Here is a 23,553-nt window from a genome sequence, read left to right on the forward strand (position 1 = left end):
GATAGATAGATGGATGGATGGATGGATGGATGGATGGATGGATGGATGGATGGATGGATGGATGGATGGATGGATGGATAGATAGATAGATTAGATTAGATAGATAGATAGATAGATAGATAGATAGATAGATAGATAGATAGATAGATAGATAGATAGATAGATAGATAGATAGATAGATTAGATAGATAGATAGATAGATAGATAGATAGATAGATAAATAGATAGATAGATTAGATTAGATTAGATTAGATTAGATTAGATTAGATTAGATTAGATTAGATTAGATTAGATTAGATTAGACTAGATTAGATTAGATAGATAGAGGATAGATAGATAGATAAATAGATAGATAGATAGATAGAACGTTTGCAAGTCACAAAGAGGATGGGTCAAGTTGTCCGTTATTATGCTTCAACAAAGCCCGGGCAAGGTAACCTTCAGGTCAGGTCAACTTGTCAGCGCTGAAGTTGGTTATGCCCATTAGTCTGTCGTTACGGGTTGCAACCAGGTCATGTCGGGACACCATGCTCGCGCGCAGAAATAAGTACTACAAAAAAAAAAAGCTACTCGCATGCCGTATCAACCTTCACCCCCCCCCCCCCCCCAAATAATAATGACGACCACTGAAGTCATCCCGAAGTTCAAAGGTCAGCGCTCTATCAGCAGCTCGACCCCTCCCCATCCTCCAGCTCAACTTGCTGTGGTGCTGTCTCCGCAAAGGTAAAAGTATACACGGTGCCAGAAGTAGAGAAAGCAAAAGTTTAAAAGGTTGTTTCCTGTCTCGGCTTATTGGCGAGGATGATTCATCACTTATGGATGAGCTCCAAAACAGAGAATTGCTTCCCCTTTTTTGTTTCTTTCAATCTTAGAAAAGTAAACCCATTTGTTCAGCCCCAATTTCTGTTCTGTTTGGAATGGGAGAACAGTGGAACGACGTCAGCACGATGCTACGTCTGCTCAGAAGAGAAGACGTTAGATTTATTAAAGGTGGGTTCATGGCATAGCAAAACATAAAGTCTTGGAACGAAGTAAAAACTAAAAAAAATAAAAAGTTTAGCTGTTTCTTTCTTGAAGCGTTGTGGTCGAAGGATTAGACGTTCCACTTCCCAACCGACAGCCTCGTGTACAAAATGCCGATGAAGAATGTATCCATCACTGTCTATCTTTCAAGCACGTAAAAATGCTTTTTTTTTTAAACGAATGTCAAGACTAACAATGGTATATATTTATTAAATGAAAGTCTACATGGTCCCTCCAAACATTATATTGCGACTATTTACTGTGCCGTCAGAGTATTTTAAAATAACAAATTTAGAACTCGGGACAATCAGCTACACTGTTTTATTGAATTGATTTAACCCACAGAGACAGCAGCTCAAGCGAGATTGCAAGTAACAAGTTAAAGCGTTATGGTGGCTTGTCAAAAAAAAAAAAAAAAGTAAAATCAAATAGTAGAATACATGATCTTCAAAGACATTCCTGCAAGAAACAGTGCCAGGAGAAAGAGAAACACAACATTAAAGAATGGACAAATCTCACTTTGAAGTAGACTATAAGAATAACAATATGTAAACTGGTCAGCAGGTGGTCTAACGGCCGAACTGTGAACGTGTCTAAAGAGTCAAGACAAAACCTTGAAATTATTTGATAAGTAAAAAGTTTTTTCTCCTTAGCACACGAGGAGCTTTCAGGTTCCTACAATGTACCATTGCTGTGAAAGGATCGCCATTAATTGGAAATCGGTCCACATGTGGAACGGCTAGATAGAAATAGATCAGGCTACTATTTCCTAGATCTCATATAATGCACTGGGTAAAGTTGAAGTCAGACAAAATGGTATATTTCGTTTCAATGCTCGCCATGAGACCGGAAAACATACATAAAAGTCTCAACAGACTCGAATCAAGTCAAGCCGCACAAAGTAATGTGTATTCTTTAGTTGACTAAAGTAATCTTTCCATAGGGCGTCCTTGGCGTTGTTTAGGTTTGTTTCCTTTATTTCTAAGTCTCTCCCAATCTTCCTCTTCATTTTCTCACTTTTGTTTTCTTTCATTTACCTTATTTCACCCCCACATTTCTCCACGTAGATTTCTATTCTTTTTCTATGTATCTATGTTTAAATCATGTAAGGCGGATCTTAAAAACGAATACTAAACAAAGCGAAGTTATTAAAGATTCATCGTGAAAACCCCCAACAAAGAATACGAAGTTCGGTCAAAAAAAGTCACGTGTATGTAAGATAAAGTATGTCAACTCCCACCCCTAAGCGTTTAAATTGTTACACTTTTTTTTTTTCTCTGGGGAGACATCAGTCTTTTTCTTTGTTTTTGATTCTTAAGCCCCGAGAGACAAACTCTGCCATGTTCGTATTCTATAGGCCTGTGTCCAAGTTAAATCCACGCAGGGTTCGCTAGACAGTTTAAGTCGAACATGAAAGTAAAGCCGTAAACCACAGCCTTTAGCTCATCGTTAATCCGACAGGAGATGCCCTGGTGTGCTGTTATGACATTACATCAAGATGACAGCATCAAAGGGTGACTCGGGTTTTCCCCCGTCAAGATCGAGATCTACTTTTAATATTTCAAGCCAGCCTGAGTCTATATTTGGCAATAAGCATTAGAGCTATTTGAAGTCTTAGCCTCTGAAACAGATCCTCTAGACTAGAGAGAATAGGTTTGGTGTCAGGAATAGACAACCGCAAGACAATCAGAGACTAGAGCATAGATCGGGTACGTCAATCTATTTCACAATGAACATATTACGACTGGGTTTACAGTACTTACTGACAGACCTGTCAACCTGACAAGTGGTTTCTAGCTAAGGTAATAATCAAGATCTTGTCCGGCAGAGCTCATGAATGATTAACTGATGGTGAAAATTGGAGAGCGACCATTATTTCAATTTTTGAGATGGGAACTGAAGGGGAAAGTCAAGGAGCGGCATTAAAATACTAAAACACTTTCTGATTATTCGTCAACATGCTGTCATTCAGTAATTCTATACCAAACGACCAAAATATACACAATCCTAAAAAAAAAAAAAAGCTTATATAAAGGGAAAGAACTCCGTCTTTAAAACTATATCTACCAATAATGTACAAATTATTTCCCTTATTCGATATCAAACTAAATAATTAATAACTAAATAAGTAATAACCAATAATTAATTAATTAATTAATTAACTAATTGAGTATTTTTGTTTATTGATTTATGTTATGTTAGGTACAATAAATAATTGTTTAAAGTATCAACTAACAATTATCTAAGGGGACTAAACCCACCAAATTTAGCCACAATGTATGTGAATACTGAAGTATTAGTTTCCCTTTTTGCTAATTAAACAAAATAATGAATTACCAGTAATTAATTGTCTACTTTGTTACTTTTGTTTTATTGATTCGTGTTTGGTCTATGTCAATAAATAATTGTGCAAAGTTTCAGTTTGATCCGAGAATCGGTATGGAAGAAATAACGTGTACACACTTTTGACCAGACAGACAGTCAGAGTGAGTTGATAGAAGCTTGGTATCAAGCATACCGGTATTAAACAATATTTTGATAGAATTTCTTATTTCGGAGAGCGACCATTATTTAAAATGTTGAGATGTCACTAAGTAAGTCTTACTCGACTAGAATTCTACTCTACTGACTAATGACGGTGTGAGACTTACTCGACTAGAATTCTACTCTACTTTCTAATGACGGTGTAAGACTTACTCGACTAGAATTCTACTCTACTGACTAATGAAGATGTGAGACTTACTCGACTAGAGTTCTACTCTACTGTCTAATGACGGTGTGAGAATCGATTAGAAGTCTACTCTAATGACGGTGTAAGACTTACTCGACTAGAATTCTACTCTACTTTCTAATGACGGTGTAAGACTTACTCGACTAGAATTCTACTCTACTGACTAATGAAGATGTGAGACTTACTCGACTAGAGTTCTACTCTACTTTCTAATGACGGTGTAAGACTTACGTCTGAGTGCTCGCCGACTTTTTGACATGACTTAATCTCTCAGAATGCTCCCTGTCGGCATCCAGGGCAGCAGATACTTCCTGGCGCTCCCTGACACGATCTTGCTTCCATGTTTTTGTGGTGAGCTCTTTCCCTGGAGATGACCGCCGCGTGTCAGACGAAAGGGGATTGTGAACACCGTTAAAGGAGGACTCTGAAACGAAACCAAAAGACATGAGATGTAAACAATCAATACAATTCTGTTGCTGAAGTAAACATGATCTCATAGACACAATATCAAAGGCACTATGTCAGGCATGTCAAGCACGGCGTTCGGGGGCCGCATGCGGCCCGCGACCACCTTGGATGCGGCCCGCTTGGCCACCTCAAAAATTATCAAAATAATGTTAAACTATTACGCTGGAAAATAAAAGATGACAAGCTGCCTGAATTGAAAAATTTTATTTGTTAAACTGAACAACGAGATTGAGTCTGCAGTGAAAGCCAGCTACATTTTTTTCAAACTTAATTGCAAGCCATAGCTAATCCATTAGTGAAAGGGATTTTATGAAGGAGTGTGTCGTTAAAGCTGCGGAAGTCCAGAAAATGTGAAAGCATTGAAAGAAAGAAATTTAACTAGTAACTGTGGCAGATAGAATAATTGACATGTCAGTCAGCTTGAGTGAACAATTAAAGAACAAAATAGATTTTGAAATATTCTCATTGTCAACTGATGTAACGGGTGTAGCACAATTGGCTATACTCATAAGGACCTGTGACAGGAATTTTGAGATACATGAGGAACTACTTGAGCTCTGTTCTATACATAACACCACAACAAGCGAGGATGGTTTTGAGAAATAACAGGTGATATTGCAGTACAAAGCTACTTACAAAAATAAGTGAGACTAATGCTAATTTTGAATTTGCTCATTTTCAGTGCATCATTCACCAAGAAACATTACGCACAAAGCAATTACAATTCCAACATGTCATAAGACTGGTTTCAGTCACTATCAATTTTATTCGTGCCCTTGGCTTAAATCATTGCCAATTTTCAATGTTTCTGAATGACATTGGACACTAAATTTGCTGGCTCTCCTGTCATAAAGAATTCAAGAGATTTGTTGTATTGCGTGAAGAAATTGTATTGTTTCTGAACATGAAAGGTGAACCTGTTGAACATTTCCATACTGACGAATGGGTTCAGGATTTGGCATTTGCAATTGTTCTCACTGGTCACCTGCAAGACTTGAATTTGAAACTTCAAAGTAAAGACAAAATTGTCACAACTGCGTGTAATCTTGTGAAGTACTTCCAAGCAAAATGACGACTGTGGAAACATCAAATATGTATAGAAAATCTTGTTCACTTGTCAGGAACTAAAAAGATTAAATACGGCTACAACATTTTATAAATATTTCTTACACCTGGAATCGTTAGTAGATGCTTCCACTGGCCGTTTTCATGACTTCGTTTGATACGAGCAAGAATTTTCGTTGTTTTTATCTCCATTTTCATTTGCTTCTGAAAATGCTGCTGGTGTGCAACTAGAGCTGATAGAATAGCAGTTAGATTCTTTGTGGAAAGCGAAGAATAAAGAAGTGGCTGCGCCAAAATTTAGTTATTTACCTAAATGGTTCGTTCAATTGCTGAAATTTGCAGCCAGAATTCTAGCTATGTTTGCAAGCACTGATCTCTGTGAGCAGTTCTTTTCTATAATGAAAGCTACAAATCACCTCACCGTTCGAGATTATCTGATCAAAATTTGTCGTCAGTGATGATAGTGTCAGTGGCAAACAAACTTCCACCCGATATTAATAAACTTGTATCCTAGAAATATGTCAAGCATCAGGACAAAGAAAACAAGATTACAAAGAGAGTTTGTGTTACACAAACTCAGAGGCGGCCCCCGTCGAAGTCGGATCCCTGTCGGATCTGCATATTCGCAAATAATATTCAAGGGGTGATTTAATTTTGATGGTCAAAAGTAATTATGTTTCAAAGATTCATTAGCCGTAAATTTAAATTTAAATTAAATTTAAAAAGTAGATTAGTTTTAGTATATTAAAACATTGCAATATTGATCAAAACGTTTGGAAATGAAAATCTACACTTTTTTTACACTTTAAGTTTGGAAATTGAAATTCTACATCTTAATCTAGTCTATTTTAGTCTTAACTAGATCTAGAAATTGTAGATCAAGACTCTAAAATAATTTTAATTAGAATATAAATCCAGATTTAGATATACTGTAATAAAAATCTAGATCTAGTTTAAAAAATCTAGATTAGATCTAAATCAAGATACCATTCCTTTTTTAAACGCGAATCACATAACGAGGCTTAATAAACATTACTATACCGAGTTCTTTTTTCATTTCATTTAAAGAATTCATTCCATATGACTTCAAAGGAAAAAAAAACACTACGTCACACGGCTTAGCTAGACTAAAAATCGTCTTCATCATTACGAGCCATTTATCGAGTGTTCATAGACATTGGTGCACCGAGTGCGTTCTTTTAGCATTTTATTTAAAGAATTCATTCCATATGACGTCAAAGGAAAAAAAAAACACTACGTCACACGGCCTAGCTAGACTAAAAATCGTCTTCATCATTACGAGCCATTTATCGAGTGTTCATAGACATTGGTGCACCGAGTGCGTTCTTTTAGCATTTCTTTTAAAGAATTCATTCCATATGACGTCAAAGGAAAAAAAAACACTACGTCACACGGCCTAGCTAGACTAAAAATCGTCTTCATCATTACGAGCCATTTATCGAGTGTTCATAGACATTGGTGCACCGAGTGCGTTCTTTTAGCATTTTATTTAAAGAATTCATTCCATATGAGGTCAAAGGAAAAAAAACCACTACGTCACACGGCCTAGCTAGACTAAAAATCGTCTTCATCATTACGAGCCATTTATCAAGTGTTCATAGACATTGGTGCGCCGAGTGCGTTCTTTTAGCATTTCTTTTAAAGAATTCATTCCATATGACGTCAAAGGAAAAAAAACCACTACGTCACACGGCCTAGCTAGACTAAAAATCGTCTTCATCATTACGAGCCATTTATCGAGTGTTCATAGACATTGGTGCACCGAATGCGTTCTTTTAGCATTACATTTAAAGAGTCATTCATATGACGTCAAAGAAAAAAAATTCCATTACCTCACAATAGGCTAGTACCGGTACCATAAAAAAATGTCTTTATTTACACGAGATATTTAACGAGGGTTCATAGACATTGGTGCACTGAGTTCTAATAGAATTTATTTAAAGAGGATCAAAGCCGCATTGTTTTTGCGTTTTGTCTGTCAGTCGGTCTGTCCGTCATCTTGATATAAAAAAAAACAACAACTAAAAGTTATTAAAAATTGATTAACCTTTATTTTACGTTTCAAAACATCGCAATAATTTTTAGGTATGAACACAATTGAAAAGTTTATATAATAGATTGTTCCGGATGTTTGTATAAATAGTAAAAAAAAAAGAGAATTTCAGATAAATGTAATACCGTTAATTACATTTTTTGGATGGTCTCGTATATAAATTAGATGTACTACAGCAATTTGGAGAGATTTTCATACCTTACTTTGGTGTTTGGATTCTGTTTTCCTTAAAAATCGGAACATAATATTAACGATAATTAGATTTTTTAATGTTTTAGGTAGAAAGTTAAATGTACTGTAAGAGAGTAGTGAGTTAAAATATTTTTCATAAAAATCCGTAAAAACATTATTTCGTAAATGAGAAGATTATTTGTTTATGAATTAGAAGAGGGGGTTCAAACAATTATTTGGCGTTAGTAGATTTTTAAAAAAATTCGGAACTTTCTGGCGACGATTTGTAAGAAACAAAATCCGGAACTTTCTTTATCGATTACAAAACTTCTATGTTATGTTTCAGCAAGAAAATTAAATGTCTAAAAAGTAATGTTCAGTAATCAATTCTAGTAAATTACTTTTTTTTAAAGCCCTGAACAACCTATTGTCGATATTTTTAAAATTTGTTTAAAGATGAAAATACGGAACAATTTGATATTGATAACCAAATTATAGTGACGCATTGTCAAATAATATAAGTGTAATATTAGTAAATTATGCGATTTCAAACAATCATTAGGCATAATTCATATTTTATAAAACAATATCCGGAACATTTTTACACTTAATGAAATATAAGTCAGTATAGAGATTTTGATTTAGCATTAATATGATATTTACATAAAAAACGGAACAACATATTATTGATAATGTGTTTTTGCAACATTTAAGCATGGAAATTGAATGTAATATAAATTAGAAGAGCAAACAAACATTTGTTGGGGTTGATTAGTTTTGCACAAAAAAAATCCGGAACAATCAATTTTTAGATAATTAAAACTATTGAGATGTTACGGGAGGAAAATTAAAGGGTAAATCAGATTTTCAATTGCTTTTAGAGTTTTAGTTTTTTTAATCTAATCGTGACGGACAGACCGACCAACAGACAAAACGCACAAAAATAATCTTCTTTTATTCGGATGGGGGCACTAAACAAAAAATAAATAAAATCTGATTAAGTTTAAGGAATTGGTTTAGCACCTGATCATGTTGCGACGTTACGCTACTGCACGAAAATCGCTGCATAAAAAGTCCATTTAAAAAAATGTGCGTGAAATTTACATACAAAGTGCATTATTAGCCTTTATAAACAAACAGAAATGTTTTCTTTTTAATTTTAGCAGCTAGTTGACCAGAAAAAACATCTTTAACTATTATTTATATTTGTTGTAAACTTTTCCTGTACATTTTAAAAATATATTTGACTTAGTGATACTGAAAATACACAAAAATTGTCCATCTTTGTTAGCATATTGTAACATTGCCTCCCTTACATTTAAGTAATTGTTTTAGAATTGGTGTATTTTTATGAAAAAATCGCTTGCATAATTAATTTTATAAATTAAACGGTTTGCTTTTAGAAAACCAAAAGTAGCCGTTGCACCTAAACTTTTCAAGCCGCATTTAATGATGAAATAATATTTTTCATATCTCTTCTAGTTTTCGAGATCTGAGTGTGACAGACGGACAGACGGACAGACGGACATTTAGCACAAACCTAATAGCGGCTTTTTCCCCTTACGGGGGCCGCTAAAAATGCGCAATCTTAGTAATTTATAATTACTGCAAATTTAGCTTAAGGGACATGTATTCCATTAATTATTGTATTCTATTGTATTGTTTCTAATTTACATAAAACTAGTAGCCTTTTTTTTCAACTGATTTTTGGCTGCGGCCCCTTAGGATATAGTAAGATTTTTTATGCGGCCCATACACCTTAACGAGTTTGACATGCCTGCACTATGTCATAGACACCATGTTGTAGACACCATGTTGTAGACACCATGTCATGGACACTATGTAATAGAAACTATGTCATAGACTCATGTAAATTATAAGGGTCTGGTGTGAAGGTATATTTGGTTTTCTATAATTATAATGTTTTGTTTGGTGTAATGCACAAGTTGTAAGACAAAATTCCTTATAGATAATAAAGATTATTATTATTTTTATTTTTATTATTATTATTATTATAAGACACAATGTCAAACTTTCTTAAATAAAACACTTCGCTCCATAAGCCGCCCTACCAAAACTATCACTTCAATGAATGTTTAGTACACTACTATCACTTCAATGAATGTTTAGTACACTACCATCACTTCAATGAATGTTTAGTACACTACCATCACTTCAATGAATGTTTAGTACACTACTATCACTTCAATGAATGTTTAGTACACTACCATCACTTCAATGAATGTTTAGTACACTAGTATCACTTCAATGAATGTTTAGTACACTACCATCACTTCAATGAATGTTTAGTACACTACCATCACTTCAATGAATGTTTAGTACACTACTATCACTTCAATGAATGTTTAGTACACTACCATCACTTCAATGAATGTTTAGTACACTACCATCACTTCAGTGAATGTTTAGTACACTACTATCACTTCAATGAATGTTTAGTACACTACCATCACTTCAGTGAATGTTTAGTACACTACTATCACTTCAATGAATGTTTAGTACACTAGTATCACTTCAATGAATGTTTAGTACACTACCATCACTTCAATGAATGTTTAGTACACTACCATCACTTCAATGAATGTTTAGTACACTAGTATCACTTCAATGAATGTTTAGTACACTACCATCACTTCAATGAATGTTTAGTACACTACTATCACTTCAATGAATGTTTAGTACACTACCATCACTTCAATGAATGTTTAGTACACTACCATCACTTCAATGAATGTTTAGTACACTACCATCACTTCAATGAATGTTTAGTACACTACCATCACTTCAATGAATGTTTAGTACACTACCATCACTTCAATGAATGTTTAGTACACTACCATCACTTCAATGAATGTTTAGTACACTACCATCACTTCAATGAATGTTTAGTACACTACCATCACTTCAATGAATGTTTAGTACACTACCATCACTTCAATGAATGTTTAGTACACTACTATCACTTCAATGAATGTTTAGTACTTTACTATCATCTAAGTTGACCACTTAAAGGGGTTTTTAGTCAATTAGCCAAGGCTACTTTGTTTTAGCATCTCTTGCCGTTAATATATATATCAATATATATGTATATATATATATATATATATATATATATATATATATATATATATATATTGAGAGAGAGAGAGAGAGAGAGAGAGAGATAGATAGATAGATATAGATATATAGATATAGATATACATATAGATAGATAGATATACATATAGATATATAGGGGCCGGTGTACATGATGCTCAGTGGCGTAGCTAGGGTGGGGGAGGGGGGTCCAAATTTGAAAATCCCCCAAATAAGTGTCAGAATTTTGTTTTTACATTAAATATAATGCCATTATCTCATGTCATGATGTCGAATGTCAAAATGCAGGGGTCCCTAAAGAGGTCAAGTCCCGCCGGGCCCCAAATCCTAATCTACGCCACTTTGTCTTCTTTCTATTGTTAAAAGGTCTACGCCATTTGACATTGCTATACACATGTGTAAGTAGATAAGTGTGTGAAAATATTTGTTTCTAAGGTGGAAGTCAATATGAATGTAATGACACAATAAAGAGAAAAAGAAAAATTCAGATTGGGTTTTAAGTGTGATCCCAAGATAGCATCAACGTCACACTTGTAACCATCGGACAGAGACCCATGGACATGCCTGATAGAGAGAATGCCTGCAGCCAACTAAAGGATTATACAACACTTGCGCTCTTTTGAATTTAGGATACCCAGAGGCGATCTCAGCCTACAAGACGAGGTCTAATAAATATGGCCTTGAAGAAGTAGTTGAAACAGTTTCTATCAGTACTTCCCCATTTCATGTTGACCAACTGATAAGAACGTCCATAAGGCTAAAGCGCGGACCCTTTAGAGAATGGGATAACACCGTTTCCCACCTCAAACAGCTTCAGCGTTGCAGCATGTCATAGGAAAATTATAACAGATCAAGACCGAGGATGGAAATTTGTTTGGGTTGATGTTGTTTTTTTTAAACTATATAGAACTGTACACAGTATTTGTTATATTTATCTATCTTGATTCTTTCAGCATGCAAAGTTCTTATTACATCATTCTCTCATTGGCGATCTTGGAGCGAACAGGAGCGACGACCCTTGATAGGACATTAGTTTGTCATCATCAGCCCATCATAGAGATAGGCGGTGCCTCTGGCAAACATCCTAATGGACCAATACGATATAGATTGTAGTCTGGTAGGTTTATACTAAAACAGTTCTCCTAAAGTCTTAAAGAAATGGACGCGTTACTCATTAAAGTCGAAGCCTTTCCAGCATCTATCTATTACATATCAATAATATATCCAGCTCTTGGCATGGTGTTTTGGGCCTCGCTATCGCCCAGGGCCCGCGTACTGCTAAGTCTGCCTCAGCTAGACTAGTTCTCTTTATGGTAGTGCAACCTTCAGTGTAGACTTCCAAACTTGGCTTCTTCTTCTTCTTCGTTCTCGTTACTTAGCTAAAGAATTGAGTTTCTTGAATGTTGTTTAGTTAGAGCCAACAACAAAATGATTGGCATAGTTTGAAACACATATTGCTTTAAAGTTGAACACTGTCTCACATTGGATTAACAAGAGTAACTTTTTTTAAAGTCAAGTACTTTCATTCTTGAGTTTCAGGTATACTTTGGGCAGGTGATTGCATTACAATATCATACAGTTACGGATGGTCCGCATTGGATAGGCACATTTATAAAATGTATAGATCTGATTGTTTAGTACACTACCATCACTTCAATGAATGTTTAGTACACTACCATCACTTCAATGAATGTTTAGTACACTACCATAACTTCAATGAATGTTTAGTACACTACTATCACTTCAATGAATGTTTAGTACTTTACTATCATCTAAGTTGACCACTTAATTAATTGGCTATCCTGCAAGTAGTGTATTCATTTCTCCACAACACACCTCTATTCAAAGAAAAATAGATCTGACACTCCCTTGTTTACGTAGATATAAATTATAAATGGATGATGTCCGTGTCTTTATAATGTAATACACTTTTATTTTCAACTTATGGCAGAAATAAATATCCCAGTGTAGGAAAATTGTCAACTGTAAGTTTCGTGGCCTCCCTTGTCTTTCATTCATAAATCTGAACGTGTTCAGACCCGATGCTGCCAACTACGCGATTTCGGATTGTCATAAAAACATTTTTTTTTATAAGGAGAGGGGAGGAGATAACACGGTTGACAATCCCCCCTTTTTTTTAAACCCCTCCCTCTCTTTCCCCCCAGTCACACACAACTTCGTTTCATTCAGGAACTGAATAAATTATTAAACGTGACAACGATCACCTCTGACCTGATAAACCAACTTTTTTTTTAAGCAACAAGTCGTGTAAATAACAACAAACAGAAATAATCTGATTATTTGTTTCTTCTAAATGTGAAATACATAGTTACGTTTGTATGTTTGTTTGTGCATTGAGAGGTTGAAAAGTAAACAATATGTCTGTATCTTAGAAAAGAAAACGAGCAATGGTCGAGTGCGGTGTTTGTACACAGTTTACCATGCAGTATATTTTTGTTCAGATTTGTTTGTTGAAAAAGTTCAACACGCTGATGTGAAGTGATTAATGCTCTCTACTGTTACACACTATTTGACGATTACATTTTTTTTTTTAAAAAGGTAACAGACTCAGACTGTTAAAAAGGTAACAGACTGTTTATTTGAACACAAGTGACGCATGTTTAATCCAAATCAGTGGTTCCCAAACTTTTTTGTCTCGTAGACCCCTTGCCATGTTTTCTGGTTTTCGGTAGACCCCCTGCTCAACTTGCAAATTTTTGCAAATTCATCAACATTTTTTAACAAATTTCTAACTGTAATGAGTTGAAGAGCGAAAAGGTAATTTAAAACTACACAACTTAGGATATTATGTTTCATATACGAATTTGTTGTTCTATGAAGTAGTCTTTCCAACATTAAATATTAATTAATTAATTAATATGCCTTAAGTATCATTGTAAAAGGTTTCGCAAAGAGCAGTTGTTCGTGTATTTCTTGATCTTTCACGTTTGGCTCAAATATTGAATCTGCGGAACTGTTTTCATTAACAGGAAAGAGGCGAAGGCGAGTAACTGGAGCCTAAACCAGGTCTCGTGGGTCAACCTTAAGGAAATATAAGGAGAGAGTGACTATTAGCGCCATGTATTCCTGGGCCGTTCCCTCTTCCTCTTTCCTTATGGGTTCCAGGTTAGGGCTTGCCTTGTTATGCTTGATGCAGGTTGGCGAAGGGTGTGAACTATCCATCTCAAGCGTTTCTGAAGGATTTCTACTTCAACGGGCTGCTGCTTTGTTCTTTGCCACAGTTCCTCATTCGAGATCTTGTCTGGCCAGCGGATTATAAGAATCTTCCTCAGACAGGTATTGATGAATACCTGGATTGTTTTCATGGTGGTGATGGTGGTTCTCCAGGTCTCTGCTCCATAAAGTTGTATTGGCTTAACTATTGGCTTAACAATGGTGTTACATAGCCTAATCTTGTTGGTGGTGCTTATTTCCCTAGATCCCCAGGTGTTCTTCAACTGATGGAAGGCTGCTCGAGTTTTACCATGGCACCGCGATATCGAAGCAGATGCCAAGCAGATGGGCAAGACGTGGGAATAGTTGAAGATATTCGCCAAGAACCGAGATGCCTGGAGGAAGCTGGTTGGTGGCCTATGCCCAGAAGGGACTACAGGCATAGATGAGATGAGATAAAATGGTGATCATTAGACAGTTTGTAGCACACAGCGCTACACCTTGTCAGACCAAACTGTATTTCTATCTTTTGCAAAGATTTACATAAGAAGCTTTTAATTTTATAACTCATGCCACCAAAGCGACCATAAACTGTATAGTCGCTTAAAGAAATTCTTTCAGTAATAACAGATGTAGGTTTGTGTAAAACGGCTGGTAGAATCAAGTAATAATAAGTAAAGAAATCTTGTAAGACACTCACAAACCATCATCTTCTCTATATGATGTCGAACAGAGATTTTGTGGGTCTATTCTGAACTTTGAGTGTTCAAAAGTTTTTCAAATCTTAATTTTTGTCAGGGTGACATTGTCTCAGATGCAGATCCATATCGTCATAAAAAGGTCCCTTAGGCAAATGTGTGCTTGACAAGGAAGGAATCCCAATTTTAAATAATTAATGCTGTACTGTCTACATTTCTTTCTTTGTTTTCTAAATATTAGTTACATGTAGACAAAATTAAGCTATTTAAATAAGTATTGAAATTGAATACAACAATTATTTGTTTGAATAGCAGGATAAATATTGAAAGGATTAACTCGGGTACAAATCATATATTAGTGTAGGAAATATTAACATGAATGGAATGTGAAAATTAAGTAACGACCTGCTTGGATGAAATCTATTGTCGTAGACCCCCGTGGACATCTCATAGACCCCCAATTTATTTTTTCACTTTCGTAGACCCCTTGGAGGTCTTCGTAGACCCCTGGGGGTCTATATAGACCACTTTGGGAATCACTGATCCAAATAATTGTTCGAGGTCTGAAGTAGTTTAGCGCACCAAAAAGGGACGGACTGTGAACGCGACATTGAAACTAACGTAATAGGGTCTAGATACTCAGTTACAACAAGAAGTTTGAAGAGCCTTCATCCTCTCCACATGCTGTGCTGGTTCGCTAGAACGTGATTTGAAAGTCCACTGGAGTCAGGGTTCTATCACCTAAACAACTTTCTAGGGGGGGGGGGGCACGGCGAGGACCTTCATAGAAGCAATATCGTGTTAGCTACAGAGACTCTGATCCCCGTTACAAATCAAAAGCTTATTTCAATTGTTATTAGAATTGAGAAATATCAGAAATAAATGTCAGACTTCGTGAATAATATCACAAAAGAAAAAAAAATGACCTTGTGGGTATGCGTCTAAAGTAGGCGAAATGAAGTAACTACCGTTGTGGGTATGCGACGAAGCTCAAACATTTATACGTTTATTGGCAATGTTTTTGCAGAAGAAAACGAATGTTTACCCCAAGATGTAATTAGTGTCACAAAATGTTCAGAAAAGTGGATCGTAAATGTGTAAAATCAATGTGTTAAGAAACGCTAGTCGTAATTTGTTTTATGGTGGGGGGGGGGCGTTTTTCCCAGTTAGTGACGGTACACTGGGTACAGTATAGAAATACGAAGGAAACCCTCGTGGGCTCGTCCTCCAGCCTCACTAGTATGGAAGAACCAAGTCGGGGCTCAAGGAGCTGTGTATCACAACAACGGATGTGATTAAATGTTCAACTAGTTTATGCTGGCCTCTGGACAAAATCCTTCCCTTTGGTTAAGGGTCATAATAGGATGGAAGCTCGACTTTTAAACGGACACTCAAAGGTGCAATTAATTAAGCGACTGTTCAATAAGATAGCTTCCCCCAATTTGTGGCGAACTGTCATCAACCTTGATTCCCCTGACTCCCTAAATCTCTCAAGGCTATACATCTGTTTATTCCTTCAGTATACATGGAAAGGGGAGGGAGCGGGAAAATCACGCGGAACACTCAAGCAGTGGATGTCTGCATGTAACACGTCCTGAGAGTCTGGAGGTGCACAATAAACAAGACAGGCTACACGGGAGAGAAAAAAATACGGGTTGGGTATTTAAATGTGCGCTGATGTCAGCATCCACACTGAAGCCAAAGGTACACATCTATACAACAGTGCACAGCCAGAGTGTGCATGTCGCAGTGTGTGCACTTTGTTGGACGTGTTTCCAGAGACTAAGTTCTAGTCATGTAATACGTTCTTTCCAGACTCTAGAGTGCAGATCTTTGCAATAGAACATTGATATTGGTGGAATAAGGATCTTTGCAATAGAACATTGATATTGGTGGAATAAAGATCTTTGCAATAGAACACTGATATTGGTGGAATAAAGATCTTTGCAATAGAACATTGATATTGGTGGAATAAAGATCTTTGCAATAGAACATTGATATTGGTTGAATAAAGATCTTTGCAATAGAACATTGATATTGGTGGAATAAAGATCTTTCCAATAGAACATTGATATTGGTGGAATAAAGATCTTTGCAATAGAACATTGATATTGGTGGAATAAAGATCTTTGCAATAGAACATTGATATTGGTGGAATAAAGATCTTTGCAATAGAACATTGATATTGGTGGAATAAAGATCTTTGCAATAGAACATTGATATTGGTGGAATAAAGATCTTTGCAATAGAACATTGATATTGGTGGAATAAAGATCTTTGCAATAGAACATTGATATTGGTGGAATAAAGATCTTTGCAATAGAACATTGATATTGGTGGAATAAAGATCTTTGCAATAGAACATTGATATTGGTGGAATAAAGATCTTTGCAATAGAACATTGATATTGGTGGAATAAAGATCTTTGCAATAGAACATTGATATTGGTGGAATAAAGATCTTTGCAATAGAACATTGATATTGGTGGAATAAAGATCTTTGCAATAGAACATTGATATTGGTGGAATAAAGATCTTTGCAATAGAACATTGATATTGGTGGAATAAAGATCTTTGCAATAGAACATTGATATTGGTGGAATAAAGATCTTTGCAATAGAACATTGATATTGGTGGAATAAGGATCTTTGCAATAGAACATTGATATTGGTGGAATAAAGATCTTTGCAATAGAACATTGATATTGGTGGAATAAGGAACATAGTGATTGCTTGCAATGGTTTAGCAAGGAACAACAAAGTCCAAATACCCATTGAAAAAGAAATTCTCTATTTAATCTGAATCTATACAGCTCTCTACTACTTGTTTGCATCTCTATACTAAATGTACATACATTTCTACTGAATCTAAATCTTCCTAAATTCAATGTTGAGATCTCTAGATTAGATTTACATAGGTCTTTATAAAACATATAGATCTAGTTCTAAGTTCCATCCTACAGCGCAACAGTTATCTGCCCTTGTTGTACGACTGTTTCTAAAAGAACATTTTTTCCCGTGACCCACTTTGTGTAAGTTCTTGAATGGCAACGTAACTTTGTGTGGCAGTGGGAGGTGTGGATGACTCATTCAACCCTCTCCGCTCTCGCTCTCTCTCTCTCTCTCTCTCTCTTTTCCGTCAGGTATTACCGAATTGATGATTCAACAAGCTAAAAAAAAAAAACACTGCACAACTAATACCCCCCCCCCTATTTTTTTTCTCCTTACTTCGTAAAGAAAAAAAAAAGGAGCGAACTAAAAAGAAAGAATGGAAGTCTAAATCTAACAACTTCAAACCAACCGTCAATGAGAGATTATAACTACAAAGCTTTCATTTATTTTTAGTTGTTTTTTTTTAGATCTAGATATCTCTCACCCATTTTTTATTACCCCCTCCTACGGTCCCACCCCTTTTTTTTTGGTCCCCGCTCAGTCCAAGACACCATTGGAATCGTCTGCCCATGCTGACGTGGGGATAGATGACACTAACAAGTGTTCATAATGGCAATGTCTTCGATTCCACGATGAGACAAGTGTTAGCTACACACCATAATCCATGTTTTCCTTTAGATACTCGCAATCCGCTACACCTCATTTTACCATGTTCAGGACATTCCCAACTCGGAACATCTCTCGTGACAACCATGAAATGGCGATTGGACATACAATGTTAACGAAACCAACAAGTTGACAGAACTAATGCTACCAATTAGGTCCACAGATGGATCACGGCCTTTCAATGTTAATAAGTTGACAGAACTAATGCTACCAATTAGGTCCACAGATGGATCACGGCCTTTCAATGTTAATACGTTGTGTCTCTACAGTCTTAAGAATTTTAGAAAAGAGATCCTAGAACGAATAAAGATGATATCCTGACCGTGGAGTTTATAAAGACGCCTGGCCGTGTGAAGTTTATAAAGACGCCTGGCCGTGTGGAGTTTATAAAGACGCCTGATGGTGTGGAGTTTATAAAGACGCCTGGCCGTGTGAAGTTTATAAAGACGCCTGGCCGTGTGAAGTTTATAAATACGCCTGGCCGTGTGAAGTTTATAAAGACGCCTGGCCGTGTGAAGTTTATAAAGACGCCTGGCCGTGTGGAGTTTATAAAGACGCCTGGCCGTGTGAAGTTTATAAAGACGCCTGGCCGTAAAGTTTATAAAGACGCCTGACCGTGTGGAGTTTATAAAGACGCCTGGCCGTAAAGTTTATAAAGACGCCTGGCCGTAAAGTTTATAAAGACGCCTGGCCGTAAAGTTTATAAAGACGCCTGGCCGTAAAGTTTATAAAGACGCCTGGCCGTGTGGAGTTTATAAAGACGCCTGGCCGTGGAGTTTATAAAGACGCCTGGCCGTAAAGTTTATAAAGACGCCTGGCCGTGGAGTTTATAAAGACGCCTGGTCGTAAAGTTTATAAAGACGCCTGGCCGTGGAGTTTATAAAGACGCCTGGCCGTAAAGTTTATAAAGACGCCTGGTCGTAAAGTTTATAAAGACGCCTGGCCGTAAAGTTTATAAAGACTCCTGGCCGTAAAGTTTATAAAGACGCCTGATGGTGTGGAGTTTATAAAGACTCCTGGCCGTAAAGTTTATAAAGACGCCTGATGGTGAAGTTTATAAAGACGCCTGGCCGTGTGAAGTTTTTAAAGACGCCTGGCCGTAAAGTTTATAAAGACGCCTGGCCGAGGAGTTTATAAAGACGCCTGGTCGCTATATGGTGCTGAGTTTGAACCCTGCCTACTGTGCCGACGAAGGTTTGGCCAAAGGAATGTTGGACGTCAACTACGTCACGGAAAGATTGAAACAATGAAGCTTGTTATAGGATAATGTGTTCATAGTTGAAGGGACAAGAACATGTAGACGATTAGCTGGGAGTTGAGGAAAGTAAAGCTTAGTGGCCACATGACACCCTCATTAACCGTGGGCCACAGAAACAGATGACTTTTACTTTACTTTTTTTTTTTAGTCACGTGATAATTATCAACGGCCTAGCAAAAACTATCCTACAGATCACAGTACCAGGTGGAAGGAAGAAATGTGTATAGATCTTATTATTTGCCGACTCCAAGGTGAGCCAATGCAAGAGCTGTCACAAACTTAAGCAATGGAGGTTCAACAACTTTTCTTATTCCCAAACTTTTTCTTCCTCAAATAAAGTGGTTAGATAATGAAATACTTGTTTCTAAACACTATGTCAAAGACATTAGGTAAAATAAAATGCCCTTTACATTACTATTTGTATTAGAATATAAATTAGGTGTATTACTTATCAATCAAATAATGACATACATTCAAGCCAACAGCACACTTAGATCCATTCTAAAGAATATTTCTAGTGCTAAATAACTTGAAAACTATTTCCAAGGTATATTGACATGAAAGGGTGAACTTACCTTTGAATGGAAGAGGTCTGTGAACATTGGGGGCTAACAAAGACGAGGAGGTAATATAACGTTCTAAAAAACTGCCCACAGAGGAGCGAGTGTCCAGAGAACTGACCCGAGGTTCGTACAGACTTAGCAGTGGTGGAACCGGCCTTGAAGCTATGATGGAAGACGGCGTCTGCCACGGGTGAGGGTGAGAGAGTCCGAGATTCATGGATCTGGAGCACCTCTCACTGGGCGGGACGCGGTCTTCATACAGAGTCAATGGCAGGCAAGTCACAGAGAAAGGAACATTCTGACGCCGATGTGAGTAAATGTCTGAACACGAGTCTGGACTGACGGAGGACTGGCGGTGAGGGGACGGGGAAGACAGCGACGATGATGGAGACGACGATGAAGCCAAAGTCGTTGACACATGGAGGGGCGACAAGGACAGAGCGTCTGATATTCTGGAGGATGCTGATGGCAGAGGCAGTGAGGCAGCCTCGGGATAGTCTTTGATCACGACGCCAGGCGCTGACGTGCGATTATGATATACAGACCCACCGAGGAACCTGTCCGTATATGATGACAAGTGTAAGGGCAAAAGCCCCGAGTCCGAACGAAAAACACCGCACAGGCCCCTGGCATAGAGCAAGTCTGTGTAGCTGTAGTGAGTGGAGAGGTCGGTGAAGATGGATCCGCTACTCCGTGCACTCTCCATGCCAACGCCAAGTTCCTTCATCCGGTGGAGGAAAGACAGGTGACCAGACATCTCAGACACATCTTCGTGGGAAGGCAGTGCGAGGGGCAAAGTGGACATCTTCTGGTGCTCGAAGTGGTCACTCGCCATGTGATAATGTGGGCGCAGCAGGGTATGTCCAGGGACATTATCCAATATCGACTCGGGCAGCAGCAGCTGTTGATGAGCAACCGATGCAGAGAGTTTTGGATCGTGCATGTTGATCTTTGTAGACACACTGGCTATAACCGAAGACATTCAAGATCCAAAAGATCAGTTCATAGTTTTTGTGTTTCTAGATTGTCACCATGGAAAATGAAGATTCTTCACTCGCAATACGCAAGACTGAATTAATAGAACCTATAAATGTCGCTAAAATCCAGAAAAGAATGATAATATTTGGCTACACTATTAAGCATTATATGTGCTGCTTACTATATTGACACTGTAATATGTATGCGATTGTGATAGAAATACTTAAAGAAGGTACGTAACGGATAGCGTAAAAACATGTCTAAACTAAAAACAGACGCGAGGCTAGAGTTACTTTATAAATGAAAGACTAGTGACAGGACGTCAGATCAGGGTAACGCAAGGACGTAGGACTATAGTAGTGTTGAGATTAAATTTATATCAATGCCGAAATCTTAACTTTTACACTGCTACATTTCATTGTGACTAGTGCCGAAAAAAACAACATATATTTCAATAATAATAACATCGAAAACTAATAATATCATATACGTTACACCTATGCGAACCTCAGTATCAAATCCTCAACCATTTAAATAATTTGCGGAATTCATACTTTTGGCATCCATGTGAAATAAAATACAAATATGGCAATGAAAACAAATCTACTAAGTAACCGGAAGTGAATGTTTACGATGACCTCACGTGCCGGTTTTGCTGGTTTCCGTGTCATCAAGTCGAGAAACTCAAACAAGTGTTTAACAAAGCAAGTGTTTAACAAAGCAAGTGTTTAACAAAGCATGTGTGCGCCTCCCTGGCCACGTCTGGCTCAGCGTGAAGTAGGTGAGCAATCCAGTTTTCCCACCCTGCCCCCTCTTCCCACACGTACTCACTCCAGATAAATGAAAGAATTGAGTGTCAACGTGCTTCAAACAGCAAGTCTTTGGTCATCAGACTTTGGACTTGGATTGGGCGAGCGAGTAGTTCTAAAGGTGGACCCACGAAGTCAATCAGAACTGAATGTGGCCCCGCAAGTCAAGCAAAACTGAAATGGGCCTTCAAGTCAAACATAACTAAAGGTGTGTCTTAAAAATTAGTAAGCATAATAATTCAAAAGGGGGGGGGGGGTACTAGGATGGTGGGTCAGTTTTAAACACATGTATGTGAGACGGACGTTTATTATGTCATATCGTAATGGACCTCATTCACCAATCGTAAACAAACAATATTTATATGATCTACATAGAAGTAATGAGCGTATTACTGTAGCTATCATTCGGAGATTTAACTTAGAAATATTTCATATATTTTACTACAGCAAGTATAGCAAATATCCAAGTTACCTATCACTCAGAAATTCTACCCTAGCAGCCATTCAAAGATTCAAATCATTCAAAGATTCTACTACAGAAGTCATTCAAAGATTCTACTACAGAAGTCACTCAGAAATTCTACCCTAGCAGCTATTCAAAGATTCTACTATAGAAGTCATTCAAAGATTCTACTACAGAACTCACTCAGAAATTCTACCATAGCAGCCATTCAAAGATTCTACTATAGAAGTCATTCAAAGATTCTACTACAGAAGTCACTCAGAAATTCTACCCTAGCAGCCATTCAAAGATTCTAGTATAGAAGTCATTCAAAGATTCTACTACAGAAGTCACTCAGAAATTGTACCATAGCAGCCATTCAAAGATTCTAGTATGGAAGTCATTTAGAGATGCCACTAAAGCAAACAATTAGCAGATTTAGAGATGCTAAACTTAATTGACGCTCCTTAGTTGTGTTCACTGTGTTAGAGGCTCAAGACCTTACTTTCAAACATTATATCAAAGTCCGATTATTTGAATGAAAGTGATTAACACATTTATATTGTCTAGTCCGGACAGGACATTGGGGGAGGAGGAAGTAGCCCATGGTCACGGAATGGGAACAAATCCAAACCAGAGGCCGTGGAGTGCTAGGATAGGAGGAGGACCTAAGTCTGTATGTACACTGGGTCTCTGACCCCAAGGTATTAGATATAATATTTCTTAACAACAGAGTGTACGGAGCTGGATTGGGAAACCATGCATTCATCTCGGACTAGTTTGTTGGACTTCTCCAAGGTTAGGGCTGAGAACATTAAAGAACGAAAATGAGACATCAAGAAAACAGCCAACTAATTATCTGTATCTACATCTAGTGTCAAGAAAACAGACAACTAATTATCTGTATCTACATCTAGTGTCAAGAAAACAGCCAACTAATTATCTGTATCTACATCTAGTGTCAAGAAAACAGACAACTAATTATCTGTATCTACATCTAGTGTCAAGAAAACATGAATGAATGCCCTACAGCCTACACACGCCAACACACACACAAAGAACACTGCTAAACATCTTCATTCAAAACTTCTCTTGATCGTGCATTAACTCTCTAGATTTACATATCTATCCTCCACCCGCCACACATTCACAAACTTTGTTTCTAAAGTTGCAATAGTAAAAGGCTTGGGGGGGGGGGGTATAATGTGAGAAGAGGAAGGAAGGCGCCATATGGATAGGAGGTGTGTGTGTGGGGGGGGGGAGAGATGGGGGAGGCGGGTCATCTCCATTTGATTTGAAGCTATCCACGCATCCGGTAAGATACATATCTATGCTGGTAGAATAAAGTAGAGTGAATCTCAAACTGATCACAACTTGTTCACAGTACCCTGAACGCAGACATCTTAACATTTCAAGAGAGAAACTT

The 23,553-nt window shown here is 37.2% G+C and overlaps 1 protein-coding gene across 9 annotated transcripts in view; it reads right to left on the reverse strand.

Moving 5' to 3' along the window:
- The window catches only part of LOC106052259 (transcription cofactor vestigial-like protein 4), a 74,926-nt gene that overhangs the window by 10,470 nt on the left and 40,903 nt on the right, over positions 1 to 23,553 (reverse strand). For 5 of the 9 annotated variants that reach the window (XM_013207623.2, XM_056025234.1, XM_013207612.2 and 2 more), the window contains exons 2-3: positions 19,911 to 20,994; positions 3,986 to 4,178 (exon numbers count right to left, since the gene is read on the reverse strand). In XM_013207623.2, coding sequence (XP_013063077.2) covers positions 3,986 to 4,178; positions 19,911 to 20,880 — 1,163 coding nt within the window. In that variant the 5' untranslated portion in view covers positions 20,881 to 20,994. The remainder of the gene's footprint in view (positions 1 to 3,985; positions 4,179 to 19,910; positions 20,995 to 23,553) is intronic. The other 4 variants (XM_013207633.2, XM_013207596.2, XM_013207651.2 and 1 more) reach the window with 2 other exon arrangements.

The sequence above is a fragment of the Biomphalaria glabrata genome, chromosome 4 (genome assembly GCF_947242115.1).
Source record: "Biomphalaria glabrata chromosome 4, xgBioGlab47.1, whole genome shotgun sequence".
NCBI classification, from domain to species: domain Eukaryota; kingdom Metazoa; phylum Mollusca; class Gastropoda; family Planorbidae; genus Biomphalaria; species Biomphalaria glabrata.